Raw genomic sequence first — 23,715 nt, forward strand, 5'->3', positions numbered from 1 at the left:
CGGTAAGTACGCAGAGGCTCTTACATATTACGAGAAATCTCTTGTAATCCGGAGAGAAATCCTCGGTGAAAAACACCTCGATACTGCTGGGACATACCACAATATTGGCGATACACTATGTGCTATGGGTAGGTATGCAGAGGCACTTCGATGTTATGAAAAATGTCTTAAACTCAAGGAAGAAACCCTTGGAGAGAAACACCCTGATACTGCTGAGACATACCAAAATATTGGCGTTGTATTTTATCACCTGGGTAAGTACGCAGAGTCACTTACATATAATGAGAAATCCCTTGAAATCGCTAAAGAAGTCCTTAGTGAGAAACACCCTTATACTGGTAAGCTATATCTGGGTATTGGCAATGCACTATGTGGCATGGGTAAGTACGCAGAGGCACTCACATATTATAAGAAATCTCTTCAAGTCCAAAAAGAAATACTTGGTGAGAAACACCCTCATACTGCTATGACATACCAGAACATTGGCTCTTTACTATCTATCATGGGTAGGAATTCAGAGGCACTTACATATTATGAGAAATCTCTTAAAATCATGAAAGAAATGCTTGGAGATAAACACCCTGATACTGCTGCGACATACAAAAACATTGGCAATGCACTATGTCGCATGGGTAAGTGTGCAGAGGCAATTTCATATTATGAGAAATCTCTTGAAATCGAGAAAGAAATGCTTGGAGATAAACACTCTGATACTGCTGCGACATACACAAACATTGGCGCTGCACTATATGGCATGGGTAAGTGTGCAGAGGCAATTTCATATTATGAGAAATCTCTTGAAATCGAGAAAGAAATGCTTGGAGATAAACACTCTGATACTGCTGCGACATACACAAACATTGGCGCTGCACTATGTGACATGGGTAAGTGTGCAGAGGCAATTTCATATTATGAGAAATCTCTTGAAATCAAGAAAGAAACACTTGGTGAGAAACACCCTGATATTGCTGCGACTTACCATAATATTGGTAATGCACTCTGTTATATTTGCAAGTACGCAGAGGCACTTCCATATTATGAGAAATCTCTTGAAGTCTTTAGAGAGCATTTTGGTCCCATGCATTCCAAAACGAGGCGTGCTGATAGTTCAGTGCGTAATGTAAAAAGACGCGTATTACACATGGTAATCATGAATATGTGCAAATACATTGCCACTGAATTAATTGTCAAAGGGAAATATGGTCAGGCTGTTCGAATCTTAAGTTTTATTGGTTGGGATTTCAGGCTCTTTTACAAATTTTAGACATATGGAAGATCCAACATTTTTCCACATGAATGGTGCCAATGTTTTATACTGTTGCAGGGGCATTCACCATAAAATGGGATGATATGATAGATGACAGATGATTTAAATCAATGTTTGCCATGCTTGAGTCATTTTTATTGATTTGTATCGGCTACTCCTGTCCAACGTTTTGAGCCTTGTCATTATACTCTAACCCTTATTTGTATTATTCTAAGATTTCTAAGTATCATGTCTAAACACAAATTGGGACAAAATCTTGCAGCTTTCCTTGGGTTTTCATCACTGGATCACTGGTCAGTAAGATTTTCACCAAACATAATGAGTTCTGTCTGGAAACATTAGTCCAGCCAAACAATAGAACTGAGTCAATTGCAATAGTCAAAAAAGTCTTTTTTTGGCACGTGTTTATCATGTGATGTCTCCCCAAGACTTGCATTACAGGTAACTCTCCAGTTCAAACCCGTAGTGTATTCATGTATCTATATAATGCGATTTTTCCACAGAATTTGCCAGGATTTCCAGTCTACAGGCGTACTGACCTACTCTAACCTTCACATATACATGTACAACATGTACATGTAATACTGGACAACAGAAGCGTCACCCCTACTGAACCAATACTTTGGGGGGGGGGGGAGATAAATGAATGTGGAGAGATATGCTCCTGGTATCATTTTATTAACATCAAATTTCACACACATTCAAAAAAAAACATGCAATTCCATGGTACAGCGGTTTTATACTCATTAGTCTAGTAGACCAGGCATTATAACTTTGTTACTCTGATTCAGGGGGTGACACTTCTATTGTCCATCGTGTGTAGTTAGGACTTCACAGGAATCGATCCAATTACTAAGGCAAAGCCAGAGTTTCACATTCATCCTCAATTGTGCTGGAGATTTGCTTTTTTGTTTCAAAGATACTAAATTTAAACGCTCCAAAAACAAGTTTGTATTTATGGTTGGCGGTTATAAGTGTGTTGAAATAACTAACGTAGTAGCAGTCAAGTTCTTATATGTTAGACAAAGCAGATAATAAGTACATGTTTCAACTTTCAATTCATTAATAAAATTGAAATACACGTATTAAACATTTAGCAAATGTACAGTCACCTAGACATAAGTTCACCAGATCTAGCTTGGGCGCATATTATTTTCAAATTCCACGTCGATGGCAGATACAGATTAGTGGCCCTTGGAATTTCTCTTCTCCCTCCGAGGGAAAATATCGAAGTCACAATCAGTCACTTACAACACTGGGAGAACTAACGGACCCTCCACCCAAGCACTGTAAAATCCCCAGATTTTGTTTTTTCAAATCAATATATTCACTTCAATGATGACTTTATGGGTCCCCTAACTGCTACAATATCCTGAATCTGCAAGCGACCGTGGTTTTATATCCTAGTGTATTTATCAAGTTTTAAAGTTGAACATTTTTTTTCATTGTTTGTTTTTGATAAACATGCTTCTTTTCGTTTGTCAATAGCTTTAAATTGATTAACTTAATTTATCGACCAATATTTGGTCTGCTGGCTGGTAAATTAAGTTAATTTTTCTGTAGCTATTGACAAATGAAACTGTATTTGTTTATTAAGTTTTAATGTTATCCAACATTACTCATTCTGATAAATACCCTTTATCAGGCATCATTCAACAGCCGATTTGCTTTGTTCACTTGTGTTATTGTAATGTCAGATGTGTGATGAATATCAAGTATATAGAGTCAAAGTCGGGATGCTGATTTAGATGTTTTTTCATACCTTGTACTTAGACTTACCGAGACAGTGGTCATACATGCAGTGACACTGTAACTCGGTGAAAACCGTTTGAAATTACTTGTATATACTTTGTAAAAGTTGTTACTATATCTTTACACAAAATGAATGCTAAGATGTTGTGGAAGCAAAAATCACGTGAAAACTACATGTAATCATTGCTGTTGATATTTACAGATGATAAAATGCACTGGTAAATGAACCCTAGTATGATAAATGTACACTAGTATTACAATATACATATGTGGTAATGGCAAATCAGCCGAAGTCTCCTTTTCACGTTTTCTCTCCCATACTGCAACGTCAATAATACCTTAGGGCAGTTGGATTGAGTCAGTAGTTTGAATTTGAATTTAACTATTAAAAGTATATGTTGAATGCATTTTTAGCCTTAGGCTATTTCCGTAAAGCTTCGGCATGTGTGACAGGTATCATATATTGTCAATAACCAGGGGTGGATTGAGGGTTATTTTCTGACAGCTTTTCGATTTATCTTTGTTGATCCATCCTGCAATTTTGACCGTATTACGACAGAAAAAAAAGATACTTGTCAGTGTACACTTGAAAATTAACCAAGCCTCAGTCCGCCCCTGATGGCACTATTCAAGATATCAGTATTTGCTGTGCCAATGAAAAAGCCCTTGGTTGCCAAAACACGGCAGAGTGAGTTCGATTCCCACTCTTTTTTAATCATTGTTATGGTTAAGTGATTAATATGACGGTATCAGCTAGTGTAGTTCTTATTTTATTATGATAAAGTATACTATGATGTGATATCACATGACATCATACATAAATTGTGTACTAGTACATAAATATTACAAATGTAAACGAAGTAAACTTCGTATCATTGTCGACAAGTTTGTCATTTTTGTTGATTAAATATTATTATTTCTCCTGCGGTTTTATGTTGTATGGAAGTTCTGAGATTAAAAAAATAATAACGTGCTAGCACAAAAAGCCACACATAAAAGTCACACCTAATTATTTCTCGAACTAAGATTAAATGAAAGTCATTTAATCTCTGAAATGTTTCATAAGAAAATGTGTTCTGAAAATAACGTTCTAGCACAAAAGCCACACATAAAAGTCACACTTAATTATTTTTCGAACTAAGATTTAATGAAAGTCATTTAGTCTATGAAATGTTTCACCTTTTAAAATTCTTACAGGACTGGTCAACAGCCAACACAGCATCGTGCAATAAACTGAATATTGGAGTGTGTTAATTAAGAACTTGTACATGAGTTTAATAAAACTACGCATTTTTATTTCATTTAGTGAAATTAATTTAAACGGGGTGCTGTAAAAATACACTCATACGCAAACGCATTGATTAAGAAATGACAACACACCCCTTGCACCCCATATTGATCGTAAATTTACCCTGTTTTAATTAACAAGCACGCAGGTTACCCATGTGCCTCTGTTGGGTACCTATATACACTAGGTGTTTGTTGTTGACGTGGGACCCGCAACAGAGCACAATTATTAAAGTCTCATCGGCGCTCCCTGCAGTTTATAAATGAATTAGAACTATTTCCTGATCACATGCAGCTGATAGGTGCCTTCAGTTAATTCATGGTTGATTTACCGACCTCATTTAAGCTCACATAACATTAAAGATAAAAGCGGGTCAACTAAATTGACAGAGGTCACTGACAAATGTCTAGGGTCATGTACGTCAGTGTGCGCTATGTATGCAGACTGAGTTAACATGTTATCAGAGAAAAAATGGAGTTCAGATTTTCAATTTTAGGCATAGGTTAATCAAGCGAAATTCAATTCAATCGAGAAAAAATTTGATGTTAATTGTGAAAGTCCAAGCTGGTAAAATGTAAAAAAAGAAGAACGAGTATGTACGGTTGCAACTCTCAATCAACAGAAGAGCGAGTCTGATGAACTGTGATTAAAACCGTGTTTAATAATCATTTGTCATTTTGTATTAATCGATATCTCAATAGAGAGAAATAGAGCAAACGACGTTCTTGTTGCCTGGCAATGGCTAGGTTAGTCCAGTGTGACGTCACCGACGTATTCAAAGGACCAAAACCAAGCATCTCGTTCATTTCTTAATGTCAACAACTCCTATGTATAACCCAGGTATGGTTCAGTGTTGGCATTTATTTATTTATTTATTTATTTATTTATTTATTTATTTATTTATTTATTTATTTTAAAATAAAAATCGTTTTGTTATAAATGCTAGTAGAAAATTTCTGACATGTACAGGGTTACTACTTAATATGGAATATTTTTTATCATTGTTATTTTTGAGTGCTGATTCATCAAAAAAGTATGTCACTGAGTGATAAAAATATCCAGTCTTCTTTTGTGAGATATTTTGGTCAATAATATCAAACCTGACATAAGATGTCATTCGAAAGAAAAGAACACCCCCTGAAAACCATATCAACAGTTTGGTGTCAGTATTAATTTTAAGCTAAGATATTAAAGAAAATGATAGCCTAAGGACAGTGGTATGTTACACAGTCATTACAGTAAATCATGAAAAGTCATCAATAGCTGGTATGACCTCCAGTAGCCACTTGCACCGCCCTCATCCTACATGACATACCCTATGGCAAGATTTTTTTAGAGTTTGGATGGAGATATCATTCCACGCAGTGATATTTGCCTGTCGCAGTTCATCAATATTTACCGGTCGATGACCATAGCTTTTAATTCTCTGAGTTACTTCCCCCCACAGATTTTCAATTGGGTTCATACCTGGGGAGTTTGCAGGCCAGGGCAGTTGCTGAACCCATTGGTTTCGAAGAAAAACGGTGATTCTGCGACCTCGATGTGGGGTTGCGCAGTCGTCTTGGTACACAAAGTTGTTCCTGAAGATGACACTTACAAATCAAAACATTGTTTGCGGTAGAATGTCTCTGTAGGAACCCTGGCTGAGGTTACCTCCTAGAAAAAACCAACTGGTTCTGGGCACCTGCATGAAATGTTCCACAAACACCACCCCCGTTACCACCCCCTGCTTGCACCCTAGGCATAGCACGAAAATTCAGACAGTACATATCAGAATCGTCAATAGGAGTGCTAACGCATGAATTTTCGTGCTACCTAGGCAGTACAAAATCATCGTTTTGTGCCTCTCGTACACGTCGGCGGACACGGATTCGACCGTCAACTCCATATCTCGTCTTATCACCGAAAACGACGTGTCCCCACCCTATTGCAGACCTGGCTGTATATGACCTGCTGTTAACAGTGCTTTCCCGACGGGTCTTCGTGCAAAATAGCTGGCTTTCAGTAATCTCTTGCTCACGAGGGACCTTAAAACGGGCGTTTGAATTACATTCTGCCACTCTTTTCTGAGGACACTGGTTGTCTTTGTACGACCAGCACGGTGCACTCTAAGGATTAGGCAAAAAAAATTACATGCATTTTAACGTACCAATACTCTATCCCAGTTTAATTTAATATCCATTCATAATTTCATTGTTTATGATAATATAATAATAATAATCTCCTTATATGGCGCCTTACGTTCTACCTCAAGGCGCCTTACAATCATGAATTATATAACTAATATCATTAAAATGACTGCAATATTTAAATCTAAAACGCTCATTGGAAACCATTTAAAATGAACACTACTAAAACATTATTAAAATATGAAAAAACATCTAAGATTTATAGACTAGTGAAACGACGACATCGCAGCGCATAAGGTCTTATAAATTATACAAGTTCGGATATACTGCGTACAAAAAATTAATATCAACCCTCAGTTAATTATAAAGAGCCCATAACGCGACCCCATTTCAATCTCACTTGGTATTAAAGATAAGAACGCACCAACTGCCTCTATTGAGGTCAGAGAACCTCACATGTAAATGTGCATGCACGTACAAAAGAGACATCAGCAATGCACTAACCATTTTCAAATTTTAAGACATAAAATAAATAAAGTAACGTTTGAACACAATAAATCCCACTTTCTTAAAAAAATACAAAATCTATAAATTAAATTATCGTATAAAATAAACAAATGAGGATATCATAAACCACGTGACAGTGTGCTTGTTGCACCACTTTGAACACAGAGAGGATCAAACAGCCAACTCTGATTACCATGGCGCCATTTTATCTAGCGATTTTCAACTGACAAGACACGCACAGGTACTGTACATATTTTCTAATTCAGCATACAATGTATCTTCTATAATTATTTGTTTAGAGGCTGTTGTAAAATTATTATTAACGAGACGATGATATTTTAAAGAGGGTATTCAGCACGCCATGCATACATGAAGGTCTTTGATCTGAAGAAGCTAACCCTGTAAAGATTCCTCCCGCCTCTGTCACGTCTCCCCACACGTCGTCCCTGCAGGGACACAGTGATTTAATTTCGGTTCAGATCAAACGGTCGTGGGACGATGGTCAACGCGGCCCAAGTTGATCTGTGGAATGTCCGACATGCGGATCAAATATATTAAAAAGAGAATGAGATATTTTATAGCTCTGACCCTGCTGTAACAGCCTGCGTGGTAGGCAGCGATAACACACCAAGTTTTCAAGTGGGAGGCGCCATATTTGATCCATAACTCAATTCGCCAATCAACTCGGTTATGAACAGAGCCCTCGTATGTCCTTTAAATATTCCTCTTTCAATTAGCGTTGAATTATCGACATCTGCATGTTAGTATATTCTTCATACTTCTCCACTTTGTGTTCAGCAGTTATTGGTATATTGCTTTATTACTATATTTATGATTTTTATTATATAAATCAATAAATGTGGGTCCACGTTTTGGTACCAATTCTCTAAGAATTTCTCAATGACTGAAAAGTACCAGAACCATACTGGGGTATGTCAATGCACCAGTAAGGACCTGCAAAAATTGTTTTTAAATATTTAATGTTTTCCCACAGTAAATAGCAACTCTTGATAAAGATATAGACAGCCTCATATAGCTGATTAACCAACCTCATTTTCAGCTCACTTTAAAGATAAGAACGCGCCAACTGACCTTACTGTAGTCACAGGCCCTCATAAACAAGAAATCCATCAACAATGCACTCAAAGGACCTTGTAATATAGCTTCATTTCATTAAGATATAAAAATATTATTTACAGTTCATTCTATCGTTAATAAAATTGTATCCGTATAATAAATCACGCCACAATGTGCTTAACATGGTACACATAAAAAGGTAGTGGGATAAGACCGTTACTGACCAACACGGTGCATCTCAAAACTCCTGTGACAAGAAACGTGCGTGTGTTTAGCGTTGTTCGCTTGGTTTAAATTCACAGGTACATGTAGAGTCTGTCTATCTAAAGACGCCAGTTAAATAACCGTGCCAGTTCTTGTTTGCGCGATATTGGTGTTAAACACAAGGAACATAAGTCAATATGCGTGGGCCGGTAAAATACGTTTATGTCGACTCATTTATTCATGTATCCCCACTTTAAATGCGTGAAATCAATTTTCTAGCGTATTTACACTTTTGCCCGCTTTTATCAATAACTTAAACATTTTCTATGTTACGGTTTATCTGCAACACGGTTATGGTAAAGCTTTACAATAGTAAAGGCTATTGTAAAGCGTTTTTAAAATAATTTTGTATGCTTTTCTCGGACTATACAGTTTTTACGCACATTGGGAGAAGAATGTTCCATTCATTTGTGCCAAGATCTGCCATTACACGGTATTAGCAATAACTCAGCGGATGATCTTAAATTACGTTTAGGAGCAAATTAATTGATTGGTTTCAGTACGTAAGAAGGGGATGATTGACATAAAATTGTGTGCATAAAAGTAAAAATTCTGAATAAGGGATGTGTGATCTAACAGGGAACCAGTGCAACTGTTTTAAAACCCGTGTTATATGATTTTACCTAGGTGTGCTGGTTAGAGGGTGCCCTGACCTATTCTGAATACACTGCATTTTTTCCTTAAAATTCCATTTTACCAACAAGACGGCACTTATCGAAATTATTCTGGGATCTGTGTTCGCCTATCGTATCATGTGACTTTCAAAGAGGGCTAGCTTCTGTTATCTTCTCTTATGGGATTTTTTTTCTTTTCAAAATATAAATGATTTTGTTTTTATATAATAAAATGTAAGTAGAAATTTTTGAAATATATCTTTTTGACAATTCGTTAATTTAATTATAAAAAACATTTAGGCACATTTAGTTATATATATATAGAACACACGACGTTCTTGTTGCCTGGCAATAACTAGGTTAATCCAGCGTGACGTCATTATCAAGAGGATCAAAACCAAGCCTCTTGTTCATTTCTTAATGTCAGTAATTCCTACGTATAACATTTATAAATAAAAAACACATGAAGCTTGGGGTGGGGCAATCTTTTTGACCAATGTTCTACAGGGATATTGTTTGGGACTCGGACTTTAATAAGCAAAAATGGTTCTAACTTATGGAATTCTAAAAGTTGCAGTACGCGACCCCCAGGGCCAGGTTTAAAAATTACATGAATTTTAACATACCAATACTCTATCCCAGTTTAATTTAATTTCCGTTCATAATAGCATTTCATTAAGAAATGTACATTTTATCTTTTTAAAATCTGTCATAAACATAACAAATATACATGTAGTATATAGACTGCCAAGGGTCATCAGAGCATAATATATCAGTAATTTCAACAGCTAATTTTTAAGTGACAATAACACTACAATGCGTGTTTTCTATATACATTTTCATCTTCGGTATTTCTGTTACTTATTTTGTTAGCAGCTAAATGGTACATATTCAACTAGGACTAGTGAAATGACTCCAACACAGCATACAAGGTCTTACATATTTGAATATATAGAAAGGACAAATACTCTGTCTACACAAAGTTGATATCAACTCTCTGTCAGTTTTAAACAGCCCCCCCCCCCCCCCCAAAGAAAAAGCGACCTCATTTTAATCTCACTTGGTATTAAAGATAAGAGCGCACCAACCGACTTTACTGAGGTCAAATAATCTCACATACACATGCAAGAGTGACATCAACAACACACTGACCATTTCCAAAATTTAAGACAAAATAAGAGAAGTAACATTTGAACACAATGTACCCTACTTTCTTTAAAAAACATTTTAAAAATCTATAAAACTTGATTATCGTATAAAATAAACACATTTACGTATCATAAATCACGTGACAACGTGCTTGTTGCACCGCTTTGAACACAGAGAAGATAAGAAAGTCACTGATCAACACTCCGCCATTTTATCTAACGGATTTCATCTGGCAGGAAACGCACAGGTACTTTATATATTTTCTAATTCAGCATGCATTGTATTTGCTATAATAATGTGTTTGGGTTTTGTTTTTTTTTCAACAGTTATTAAAGTACTGTGATATTTTGAAGTGTATATTCAGCATATCATGCATACCTGTAGGTCTTTGATCTGAAGAAGCTAATCCTGTAATGGCAATCTTCACAATTACCGGTTGTGCGAATCCAACACACCCCATCTTATTTGGTAGCCTTACATTCTTTGAGTTTGTTCAGAAACAAGGTAAATCGTCCGCGAATGAAATATTGCGAACACTTGTATATCAGAATGGATTCCCACCGTCCATGCGCACCGTCTCAGTGGGACAGAGCGAATAATTCTTGGCACGCTTTCAGATGGGCACGTCGTATTTAATACGAAGACAAGTTAGTTTGCAGATCAACTGGTTGTGAACGAGGCCCAAGTTGATATGTGGAGTATTTGATATGAGGATCAAATATATTAGAAAGAGAATGAAATATTTTTATAGCTCTGACCCTGCTGTAACAGCCTGCGTGGTAGGCAGCGATAACACACCAAGTTTTCAAGTGGGTGGCGCCATATTTGATCCGTAACTCAATTCGCCAATCAACTCGGTTATAAACAGAGGCCTTGTATGTCCTTTTAATATTCCTCTTTCAGTAAGCGTTGAATTATCGACATCTGCATGTTAGTATATTCTTCATACTTCTCCACTTTGAGTTCAGCAGTTACTGTTATATTGCTTTATTATTATATTTACTATTTTTTAATCATATAATTCAATAAATGTGGGTCGACATTTTGGTACCAATTCTCTAGGAAAGCATACTGGGTATGTCCATGCATCAGTCAGGATCTTCAACAATGATATTAAAGTATTTCATGTTTTCACACAGTACATAGCAACCATTGATAAAGATATAGACAACTACATACAGCTGATAAACCAACCTCATTTTAAGCTCACTTGACATTAAATATTAGAACGCGCCAACTGACCTTACTGTAGTCACGGACACACATAAGTAAGAAAGCCATCAACAACGCACTCATTTTTTCACAGTTCGAAACGGATAGAAGACCTCTTCATATAGTTTTATTTCATTAAGATATAAAAAATAGTATTTAAATTTCATTCGGTCATGAACAAAAAAGGTTTGCATATCATAAATACGTACATGTGCTTAACATTATTGTAGCGGTTTTCCCTCCGTCTAAATTTAACAGGTAGCGTCGTCTGGCTATTTAAGGGGGGGGGGGGGGAACGCCCGTTGAAGAAACGTGCCAGTTGTTGTTTGTGCAGCCTGGCCACAATACAAGGAACATAAGTCAATATGTGCGAGACAGTAAAATACGTTTATGCCGACTGAGTTATACATGTATGCCCTCTTTAAGTGTTTGGAATCAAATCTAGCGTGGTATCATTTTATGGTACCATTTTATCTGCCCCACGGTCATGATTACAAATCTTTTTTTTTCATGTGGTTATCGGACAATACAGTTTTTACGCACATTGGGTGAATGTTCCATTCATTTGGGCAAAGAATTACAATCTGGCATTACACGGCATCAGCAATAACTAAGCGAATGCTTACGTTTCAGAGCAAAATGATTGCTTGGTTTCAGTACGTAAAAAGGTGCTAATTGATATACAATTGCATGCATAAAAGTAAAAATTCTGAATAAGGGATGCATGATCTAACAGGGAGCCAGTGTAACTCTCTTAAAGCTCTTGTTATATGATTTTACCTGGGTGTGCAGTTTAGAGGGTGCACTGACGTATTCTGAATACACTGCATTTTTCCTTTAAATTCCATTTTACCACCAAGGCAGTGCATATATCGAAATTATTCTGGAATCTGTGCTTGCAGTCGGATTACGTGGCTTCCAAATATGGCTATAATTTCTGTTATCTTACGAGATATTTCAGAGGTTTCTTAAAAAATTAAAGATAATAGAGACTAACTTTGAATGTCGGAACGGATTCATTAACCGTTGGTAAGTATGGGAAAATTATCGTTTTTTATATTAAATGTAAACAACACAAATTATAATGAAATCATGAGTGTAAATAAAGGTTCAATGAGGTGAAGGTGAGCATAAGGCATTTTATGTTAGATAAGAAATATAATGTTACTGTCGTCGACATCCTGTTTCACTTCAGGATTGGACACTGTTAACCTCCAGACTTCGTAATTAATTTTAATGGCGTCGCTTGCTTGTGCACTCGACTCGTTGCATGACCTTACGTGTAATTATTGCAAGTGGACGTGTGCAATTTGAGTAATAAAAATTGTACCGTGCCGCAACGTACATTAGTGCAGCATTGAATCTACCCTCTACCAGGGCGACAGAATGATTTTCAACAGATATTCACAGATATGTATCTAGATAAATAGACAGTCATTTTGGTCTAATGTCGCTTCAGCCAAAAATGTCCACAATAATAACTGTGGCCCTGGTAGAGGGTACATTGAATCCACATAAGGTAAGAAATTTGGGGAAAAAAAGACGTTCAGAAGTAATATCCAAGAGATCAGATTAAGGGAAAACGGTTGGGAGAGCTAAGAAGACTGATGCAAGTTAGGGAAAGCTTCCGAAGTTGGTGACTTCTCGTAAATCATGCAGTTAGCGAGCGTCACAAACCAAACCGATTTAACTGGTCATAATCTATCCGTAAAAAGTTAGCATTACATATATAAAAAATGTTTCATTACACAAGCTCTAGATAGACGTACATGTCGTGATGAACAAAAGTTCTATTTAGAAGCATGTAACCTGTTTCATTCCTGTAAAATCTGACAATAATTAGTTCTGCGAGTAAAACCTTTCACGCCTCAATAGTTTTAATCATGTTTTATTTCAACAATACCTTACACGGTGTATTTTATAGTATCAATAAAATTGCTATTTTCACTATTACATATTTATATCAATTTTTTAATGATTAGTGTACATACACACAATGGACAATAGAAATGTCACCCATACTGAACCAATACTTTGGGGGAGCTTAATGACTGTGGAATGATATGCACCTGGCATCATTTTATTAACATCAAATTCCACAAAAAGACCAACAATACAATATTCCATGGTACAGCGGTTTTATGCTCATTAATCACATTATAAGTAGACCAGGCATTACAGCTTTGATTACTCTGATTCAATGTCTGTATATCAAGAAACTCAAAGGTAAATAGATAAGTTACAGTTGTTTTGGGTTTTAAGTTTGGGGAATGTTTAAAATGTTAAAACTATTAATAAAATACTTGGATTCCATATTTTCCTCATTTTCACAGGAGAAGGACCATGGCAACAGCACAGATATTTCCATTTGAAATACCACGGAATGAAAAAGAAAATTATTTCCGCATGCACCTGCTCTTAGAGCATGCAACGGACGTGCTTCGAGATGTTCTCAGGACTCAGCTAAAAGCAGCTTATCCGGGACTGTTTGATCCCAGTAAAACTGACAAACTTTTTGACGTACTTGACAATCTACAAGTCAAACATACCTTACTGCTATTGAAAAATAGAAAGGTAAGAAACTCGAGTCAAATGAAACTCCTGTACCCCTCTGGCACCCCTTCAACAACTGTGACAACACAGGACTTAGATATTACACTTGCAGTTGTTTTATTAAGAAACATCACCAATCTGAACCCTCATGCTAAATGGGATAACCCACCAGCTACCGACACCTCCATAGAGGCCAACATTGGGAGAGTGAAGACCTACCGCAATCAGCACTCACATGGACAGCGTCTTGGCATCACTGACACAGCATTTCAGGCAGAGTTTAATGCTCTCAAGCAAGTCCTGCTGTCACTGTCCCCAATATATACCAGTGATGATTACGACAAGCTTCTTATTGTGCCCCTGGATGCTAAAGGTAATCGAGCTTTGTAAAACAGCGTTTGGCGAGTAACAATAAAATATAAGAGTCAAAGGTAATTGATTTATAATGGTCAACATCAGCGTATACACACGTAATAATATTGGTTTGCAATTTGAAAAATTGTATTTTACCTAATTTTCTTTTACCCCTTTTCTTAATATTATGCTTTAGTGAGCACATAGTGTTTATACACTGTAGTGCATTTTTGTTGGTCCGCCGTGAAGATATTTCTTAGAAAGAAATGTAAGCGTTTGTGATATTTTGAAGCTCTAGGTAGAACAACATAATTTAGTTTGCTTTACATGTTCGCCACCAAGTGCGTCATTTTTTTTTCGTTTGTCTGTCTGTCTGTTAGCAACATCATGCACATTGTGGACTGCTTTTGATGAACTTTTGACAAACTGTTGGCAGTGGACCAAGTAACTAAATTACATATTGCTTGTGAACTTTTTGTTTATTAATTGGTTAGTTTTAATTACAAATTGAGAGGTGAGCTGCATTGGCTATCTATGCTCCTTCGGTTCGTTTTTAGTTTTTATTGACATCTTTTTATTGTGTAATTTTCTATCAACTATAAATAATTATGTGAATTGTAGCATGTTTGTTATGATTGTGTTTATGGCATTCATTTAATATTTCCAGTTGCCCCATGCCAGCTCTTCTCTGTACATCTACCAAGAAAACTTCCTGACCTTAAAGGCCGCGAAGAATTGGTACAACTAATACAGCAGTATATTGCAGGTGAAACCCGACTTGTTCTTCTAACGGGGATGGGGGGCATTGGTAAGACATCGGTGGCTATCGAGGTCGGACATCGCGAGGAAAATGCACTGTACATTGATATGAGACAAATCACCGACCTTGAAACTATCAAGTTATCTCTAGCCCAGCACTACCACCCAACACGACCCCTGATAGATTTATACAGTGATTATCAAAATATACTCATACAAACTTTGTCTAGTTTAACTTCAGACACTGTTATCATTTTTGATAACAACGATGAGGTTATTAAGTCAAAATGGCAGGACTTTCACAGCTTGCTTCAGAATATTTTAAATTCATCAAAGCATATTACTTTGTTGTGTACCAGCCGTGAATCATTCAGCCTCAGGTCGCATACCACGACTGTCATAATCGTATCTCCCCTTGGTAAGGCACCCTCCATTGATATCCTTTGGGAAGGAAAAACCGCCAGTCCCACTGTCAGTGAATCAATAGCCCTAGGTGAAATAGCAGAGAAGTGTGGGGGAAATCCACTCATACTGAAATTATCATCAGCTCAACTCAAGCAAAAAACTGCACAAGAAGTATTGGATAGGATGAACAAAAATAGCATTGAAGGCTGGGGTAAGTACGCAGAAGCAGCAACATATTATAAGAAATCTCTGGAAATCCAGAAATAAATTTTTGGTAAAAAGACCCGGTGTGAGGGGAAGGGGATGGATGTCAGCCATAATATTGCAACGTGTGGTAATATCACATGTGAATGGAGTGCACTACGTTATTGGGTGAACAAAATTATTTTTATGTCGACAGGTTGCTGCAGGAATAAATACAACAACATCCAAGGCATTTACTGGGACAGGGGTGAGAAATTTCTTTTTTGGGTTTTTGGTTTTCCTTGATTGCACAGAGGGGAGTTCACTGCCGGTGTGACAGGAATAGAAGTCTAGGTTCCAAGTGATTTTTTACTGGTTTTCTTTGCTCTGCCGGTGCGTTGTGTTAACTTGCCAACAGTGGTGTAATTTATTCACCCATGTGTGCTCATACATGTAAATTACAATGTATATATAAAACACTTGCATGTGTCAATCGACATGGTAATTTAGTGATTTGCAGGGCTACCACGACTGACAATTATGTACAGAGTTACTACTTAATTGGGAATATTATTTTTTACCAAGTAAATTTTCTACAAAATATTTATTTTTTCTCTTACTTTTTTTTAAAAATCCAAAACTGAGGTGTCACTCCATGTGTAGCCAAGTGTGTTACCTAATTACTGCACAACTCACGAAACAATTAATGCATTCAGTTGCATGTTCTGTGGTCAGAAATGTGAGGGGTGGTCTTTTTGGCAATTTCTGCCCTTGAATAAAAACGCATGGGTTTGGTGATGAGGCCAGATATGGACGGTAGATTCCGTGTCTGCCGAAGTGTACGAGAGGCATAAAACGAAGATTGTGCACTGCCTAGGATGGAAGCAGGGGGTGGTAACGTCTCTGTTTGGGGAGCATATCATGTCGGTGCCCAGGACCAGTTGTTTTTTCTAGGAGGCAACCTTAACCAGGATTCTTACAGAGACATTCTACAGAAAACAATGCTTCGATTGGTAAGAGTCATCTTCAGGAACAAATTTGTATACCAAGACGACTGCGCAACCACATCGAGCTCGCAAAATCACTATTTTTCTTCAAAACCAATGGGTTCAGCAACTGCCCTGGCCTGCAAACTCTCCCGATTTGAATCCAATTGAAAAACTTTGGGCAAAAGTAACTCACAGATTTAATAGCTATGGTCATCGGTCGGTAAATAGTGATGAACTGCGACAGGCAAATATCACTGCGTGGAATTATATCCCCATCCAAACTCTAAAAAACGTGGCACAGGGTATGCCATGTAGGATGAGGGCGCTGCAAGCGGCTGCTGGAGGTCATACCCGTAATTACTGACTTTTCATGATTAACTGTAGTGAATTCTTTGACTGTGTAACATATCACTTTCTTTAATATCTTAACTTAAAGTTAATATTGACATCAAGCTGATGACATGGTTTTCTGGGGGTGTTCCTTTCTTTTGAATGGCATCTTATGTCAGATGTGATATTATTGACCAAAATTTCTCACAACAGAAGACTGGATGTTTTTATCACTCAGTGACATACTTTTTTTGATGAATCAAGCCAAAGAATATTTAATCAGCACTCAAAAATAACAATGATAAAAAATATTCCATATTAAGTAGTAACCCTGTATGTCAACAAAATTTGGAGCTCATGACTGAATTGATAAGCTACCTCAGATAGTCGTTGAGTCTACGATTGGATGCTAAACTCCAAGTTACATAATTTTACACGCCCCTTTTCAACCTGTATAATTACAGCATATAGCTATTGATACTTCAATTAACTCATTTTGATACCCGTCCCTGTCGTCCTGTGTAAATGTGAATGAAAATTATGTTCGACAGCAATATATGTCCTACAGCTGGGATGTCCTGGTGGGACAGTAGATCTAAAGCCCCCGTCACACTGCGCTTGCAACCTTTTGGCAACCTCTTTGCAACCTTAGTCGCAAGGAGGCTGCCTTAGGTTTAAAAGTGGTCGCATAAGGCTGCTAACAGGTCGCCTGCGATCGTTGACATACGAAGGCCATTTTTGTGTACCGACAACCAGTGCGACTAACTATGAAAAGGCGCTCAGAGCTAATATTTCATTTCTGCACTGCCAGACCAGGTCCCTGCTTCAACCCCTTAGTGCTGATTGCCAAGCGGGGAGACCGCAGGTATCGTTTATAAAGGGCTGGTATGGCCCCGGACGGGCTTGAACCCGCGTCCTCCTGCTCCGGAGGCGGACACTCTAACCACGGTTGGTCGTAAAGCCTAGGTCCCAACTACGTTTTGGGCGCACGGTTTTTATGTACCTTGCATCCGGCTAAGACGTAGCTAGATCGCACGTAACGTCTGTTAATCATGTCGAAAAGTTACTACGTGCTGTTGCCTGTAGCAGTGTCATAAATTACCGGTATATTGAAACTGAGGGTCCAGTCCGTGTAACACAAAGTCCGCACTCCATATAGTTATAACATTAAGGTTTAGTCTGATCATAGTGGATCAAAATCTAGGAAAAAGCTCACCTGTTCAAATGAATGGGAAGCGGACTCTCTGATATGGGGGACTCTTTGTCACGTTACACCTGTTCTGTTTATTACCAGATTTTAGAGCAAAGTTTGACCGCTTATGTGCCAGTGGTGCAGTCCCAGTTTACAGACAGCGAGTAGCTATTGTTGGTCCCTACGGTGTGGGGAAGACTCATCTCGTCAAGCGCCTCCTTCAAGAGGAATATGACGAAGAAACAGACGCATATACACCTGGTGTGAAGATATACCGCCATAGGTGCATCGTCCATAAAGACGGCCGATCTTGTTGGGTCAGAGGGAAAGGTAATGAGACTTAGAAAACATATTTGACACTAGGGTATTTGGGAAGGAAAGAACAGAATGGAGCAAAATTAGGGGCGCTGTACTTTTCCATAAGCTCTAAAGTGGTTAAGATTTTTCCACCACGTTGGGCTGGAAGACGAGGGGGGTACCATCAGTGCATATTCATGTATGGCTATCAACAACTTTGCTGAAAAAGTGCTCGTTCAAAAGCTTTGTGGGTTTCTTGTCAATATTCAGACACCTGCGATCGTGACAGTTTCATTTTCCAAGATTCTTCGTATTTTTGTAAACCTTCGTCTGGTATATTTTTCAAACCAGGCTCTAGGCCCTATGGCCCCTATAAGTCACACAGCTCCATAACCTGATGCATCTTGGGTTAGAAAATATCATGTCAATATCAATGTTCTTTTCACAATCCTCAGATGACCCAGAAGATCATCTGGTGCAACACATGGTAATTGGAATCCAGAATCCAGACGCATTCCGCCGGGTAGACCAAGTGGACGAAGAGCCACCAGTGAAATCCCGAAAGGTGGAGAAGGTTATTTATAGCAACACTCGGGAGTCAGAAACAGGTACATGTTCCTCACTTACGGTTTTTTTGATAGAACAGAAACAAATTATATTTCTTTACTTTCCATCCATTTCGTAAGAGTTCACTTAATATCGTAATATCTGGGGAATGTATGAAACAGTATTCTTTGGTATAAGACAGTGTGAAATATGTTACGGACAATGAACTATTTCATTGTCACCACTCTTTCAGCAATCAATGGGAGCATTCACATCGAGATGAGTCAAGGCCTAATAAGGCCGCTACCTAAATATGGCGGACCTACATGTAAGGAAAACCGCTTAATCCTGTAATGGTCTCCCCGCCTCTCACTCGGCTCCCCCACGCATCGTCCCTCGACAGGTTGAATTGAGCCGAGATTTAATTAGTGAGCCCCTTCAGGGACGACGCGCGGAAAGGCGTGTGAGAGATAGAGAGACCATTAACGATTTAAGCGGTTTCCCTTTCATGTAGCTCCGCCATATTAGGTAGCGACCTTACTAGACCTCGGCTCTTCTCGATGTGAATGCTCCCAATGTTACCTAACTTAAATATACCTTAAACCACGCTCATAAGACCCTTCCAAATTAATCGTATTTATAGCAGAGACGGCCAGTTTCAAAATTTTCCATCCGGACCTTGTGCAAAAAATAAAGTCAGTTGCTCGTGGAGAACCTGTGGATCCTGAGAAACAGATTACAATTTGGGATTTTGGTGGCCAAGATGTCTATTACACCACTCACCAGACTTTCCTCTCAGAGCAAAACATCTACTTGTTGGTGTTCCGACTTGATGTAAACCTCGATACCAAAATCCCGGTATACAGAGGAGAGAAGACGGTGAAAGGTATGATGAAGATTACATTTAGATGCATTTTTTAGGTAACTGTGAAAGCCCATGTTAGATGTTTTATCTGTAAGCACTAATACAAGTGCAATTATCCTTTTGTTTGAATTGGAAACGACGACCGTTCCGTTGTTTGCGCCTTCTGTTAATAATCAACAGAACTGGCCGTGTTATTTTTGTTGGGGAAATAAATAAACAGTCTTCTTTACCTTAATAAACAGTCTTCTTTACCTTAATGTTTCTTTTACATTTTTCAGAGTTCATAGTGTATTGGTTGAACTCTATCCATATGCACACAGTTAGAAAATCAAAAGAAAAGAAGAGCGTCATCCCACACGTTTTGATTATTGGAACTCATAAGGACAAATTGGCTTCAGAGGTAATAAATATGTTTTTTTATTCAATTGTTCGATTTGTTTTATACCATACGTCCCACCCGTACCACTGCACTCTTCATATTACAAGGCATTGCGAGTCATTTAGACTTTTGGAGTGTACACCTTGTATTTGCCCTAAGTATCAGAGCTTGTTCACTATTCATATATTTTCATGGGGTAGCTTTACAGTCTTCCCTGAAGAACACCGGTAATCTGGAGTATTGTCAATCTAAGGAACTGCTCCGCAGTGAATCTGCAAATGAATGTCATTAGTCCAAAATCCAACGTTTAGCATATTTAATTTTCCTAATTAATAAAGATATGAATTGAAAAATAAATAATATCTGTAACAGACAGACTCTCTTTGTGGTATAAAAAGCCTTTATTGATATAACTAAAATTTCACCCTGACATAAACGGTGTCATATAATTAGATACAATGACATTAAACAAAGCCGACTTTCCATTCTTCTGTCCCATCCCTGCGTTATATACTTCATCTCGTCTAATAGGGCCATTAAGCTGAATTTCGTATGAAGAGTTCCTCTAATTTAACCCCTCATCGTTTTCCGCGGCGATTACCGAATTTAAGAATTTATCATAGAAGCTGTCGGGTGAAACATTATTAAAGAGTTTCTGGTAGTCTCTTTGCCATCTTGCAAGCACTTGCCTTTTATCAGTTATTATTTTCTTGTCATCAACAACTTCCCAGGTACCGTGTTGCACCTCTTTATATCCAACTTTCCTATTTGTTTCTAGAACTCGCAATAATTCTGTTTACTTTCAGCGCAGGGCTTATCCTTTTGGTGTTTATGCGAATAGCTTTTTAACTTTCGATCGAAAGATCTTTGATCACATTTTTTTTTTTTTTTGTTTTAACCTTCGTAGTTACATTTTTATATCTGATCCACTCTCTGTGATCTGTTGGATTAGTTTATTATTGAACTCCCGACCTTGGTCTGACAGCATTGTCTGTGGGAACCCAAAACTTAAAACGAAAAACATTAAGATTTATATATGGTTCATAAACAATGAAATGAATGTATAAGTATAAATACACTTGTAGAAATAAGTATATGACTGGCGTTCTCAATTATTTTGTCATTTAAAACTTAAAACCCATAATCATTGGATTTGTAGTAGTATTAATAGGCAGTAAGTAAATCATACAAAGTTCAGATATTTTTCAAGTATGGTATTTAATGTTTAAAAGCATGTTTCATGTGCCAAATTTAAAACTACACCAAAAACAAATCAAGCAAAAAATTTGCAACACCAGTTGCCTCTTTAGATTGCAATGCTGGAGGTGTGCCATCTTTGAATAGTAACAAACCACAGTGCAGATGTACACATCGTTATTGGTGGTCTCCTTAAGCGGGCCAATCAAATCTATTCCAATCTGAATAAAATAAATATAATGATAGTGTACGAAATCTATTTATTATACAAGTAAGTAAAGTTTTCGTGAATATTGATGAAATTCAAAAATACTTTTATTTATAAAAAAATAAATATAAGAAAATGTGCTAGTGTGCTTTCTTGACAAACAAGCCTCGAGCATGAAATATGTGAGTGCTATCTGCATGGGTAATAACAATGTAAGGAACAAATACCCCTGTATTTCTTACCATATTCCAGGCTTCTGGCGTTGTGACTGGTATTGGTTGAAGAGGTGGGTCAGATTGTTTATTTTTGTGTGTTGCCTTCTGGCAAATTGCGCAGCAGGCTATGAATTTTCTAACATCCTCGGCCATATTACGCCAGTAGTACTTTTTCTGAAGCTTATCAAGAGTTTTATCCCGCCCTAGATGTCTGACAATAACAGTACATTACGTATTATTAAAGTTGTTGTTAACAAACATCATAGTGTTACAATTATTATATAAATATATATTATGGTATGTAAATAACGTTTCTTAACACAACACGTGCGCACGCACTGTTGCTCACATGAAGATACGCCCGCACAAATATGCATACCTATGACCGAGGAGTGCATGTTAGCCACAGTGTCCTTGATTTCTTCCTGGTTTGTCATAACTTTTCTCCATGATATTTCAGTTAACATTGAAGAGGTGCCTTCACCCCCTGATTCATCATTGGTTTCAACATTTTGTTTGGGTTTTTATTCTGAACTTATTAGAAATGTTCTCCTCTTTCGAGCTAAAAAAAAGATAATTCATAAATAAAGATAACATTTCCAAACGCATATCAAGCATTGAAAACAGCAATTAACATTTTGCTAAACCAAATAATATGCGTACTGAAAGTATATATCCACTAATTATATTTGCTAGAGCATGCTTCCTAATGTCTGTAGGCCGCCGACGTGGATTAGAAGTGACAATGGTTTTGTGGACATGCTTTACTAGTAATAAAAGTCCCACGCACATGCTGTCCTGGTAGTAAAAGTCCGTGGGCATGCTGTCCTGGTAATAAAAGTATTTTTGGGGTATACAACTTAATACTTATAAAGCTTTAAGGTTAATATGAATTTTAAGAAAATGATTTACCTTGTAGTTGTCGTTACTGGCTCTTCTAATTACCCCTTTTTCTTTGAGTGAAGCTTCTGGGGGATATTTATTTTCCCTGAGATATGTCAAAATTGTTTGAATATCTAGCTTCGTGCATCTCTTCGCAGCTACTGCGTGGGGGTCACGCACGTGCGACGCATTCCCAATGTGCTGTCCACTTTGTTCTTTAGTTCAGAGGGCTGGTGCCTTACTCAACACGCAAATGGCATTTGCTTCTTCATTGCTTGCGACGTGCGTCTTGCACTACGCGCGTCTCTCTTGCTAACTCCGGGCGAGGGGAGCAAGTTACGCTTGCGGCCTCGCTGTTCGCAGACTATTCGTAGAATCTTTTCGACATGTCCAACATCCTCCGTACGTGCTTACGGGCTGTCGGCTAGCTCGAAATTGCGTAAAGACTTGTGTGGGACGTGAGATTCTGCGCAAAATCTGGACGCAAACAGCCCGTAAGAGCCCGAGGCTTATGATATGCTTGTCATTCTCGCCTATTTTACCATTAAGCACGCAGATGTTTATGTCTGTTAGTAAATTTAAAAAGTGCGTTCCATGGCTATTTGTATGCTCATCTAAAATTTTACGCGGTTCTATTTCATCAACAGCCTATCTCGATCTCGTCTGCAGGCGCATTGAAGTCACTACAAATTATTATATTTCACAAATTTTGGTAACCATATATATCTGTTGCAAGCTTTAAAAATGCTTTTCAGTGTCAGTTTTAGGAGCGTGCTCTCTGGGGGAAGGTAACATACACCCAAGCAAAAGTTGTTTCTCTCTGTTTGTGCTTTGGAAAACAACAACTCCTTTCATCTCAGAGTCAAGGACTTTAACGTCGTAGGTTGATACCAATCTTTTCCGTAGTAAACAGCCAACCCCACCCGATCCTCTATGCGCATTCACATGCAGATTGGTGCGGGTTTTTATCAATCCAGAAATAATCATCAATTTGTAATTCATCATTCCCTTGCAAAAAATGTTTCGGCGAGGCAACAGATATCGTAATCTTGTTGTTTTACGAGTGTTTCACGAAATAATATTGGTCCTTGGCCACCCGTTG

At 37.7% G+C, this 23,715-nt stretch overlaps 1 protein-coding gene across 1 annotated transcript in view; it reads left to right on the forward strand.

The window, feature by feature from the left end:
• The first annotated feature begins 10,222 nt into the window (after window positions 1-10,222).
• The window catches only part of LOC106162424 (uncharacterized), a 28,682-nt gene continuing 15,189 nt past the window's right edge, over window positions 10,223-23,715 (forward strand). The window contains exons 1-7 of the mRNA XM_087011335.1: window positions 10,223-10,294; window positions 13,593-14,185; window positions 14,834-15,541; window positions 18,127-18,354; window positions 18,777-18,929; window positions 19,511-19,753; window positions 20,011-20,132. Of these exons, the coding sequence (XP_086867461.1) occupies window positions 13,603-14,185; window positions 14,834-15,541; window positions 18,127-18,354; window positions 18,777-18,929; window positions 19,511-19,753; window positions 20,011-20,132 (2,037 nt within the window). The 5' untranslated portion in view covers window positions 10,223-10,294; window positions 13,593-13,602. The remainder of the gene's footprint in view (window positions 10,295-13,592; window positions 14,186-14,833; window positions 15,542-18,126; window positions 18,355-18,776; window positions 18,930-19,510; window positions 19,754-20,010; window positions 20,133-23,715) is intronic.

This window comes from Lingula anatina, chromosome 4 (genome assembly GCF_051362555.1).
Source record: "Lingula anatina isolate TDL-2025a chromosome 4, LinAna3.0, whole genome shotgun sequence".
NCBI lineage: Eukaryota > Metazoa > Brachiopoda > Lingulata > Lingulida > Lingulidae > Lingula > Lingula anatina.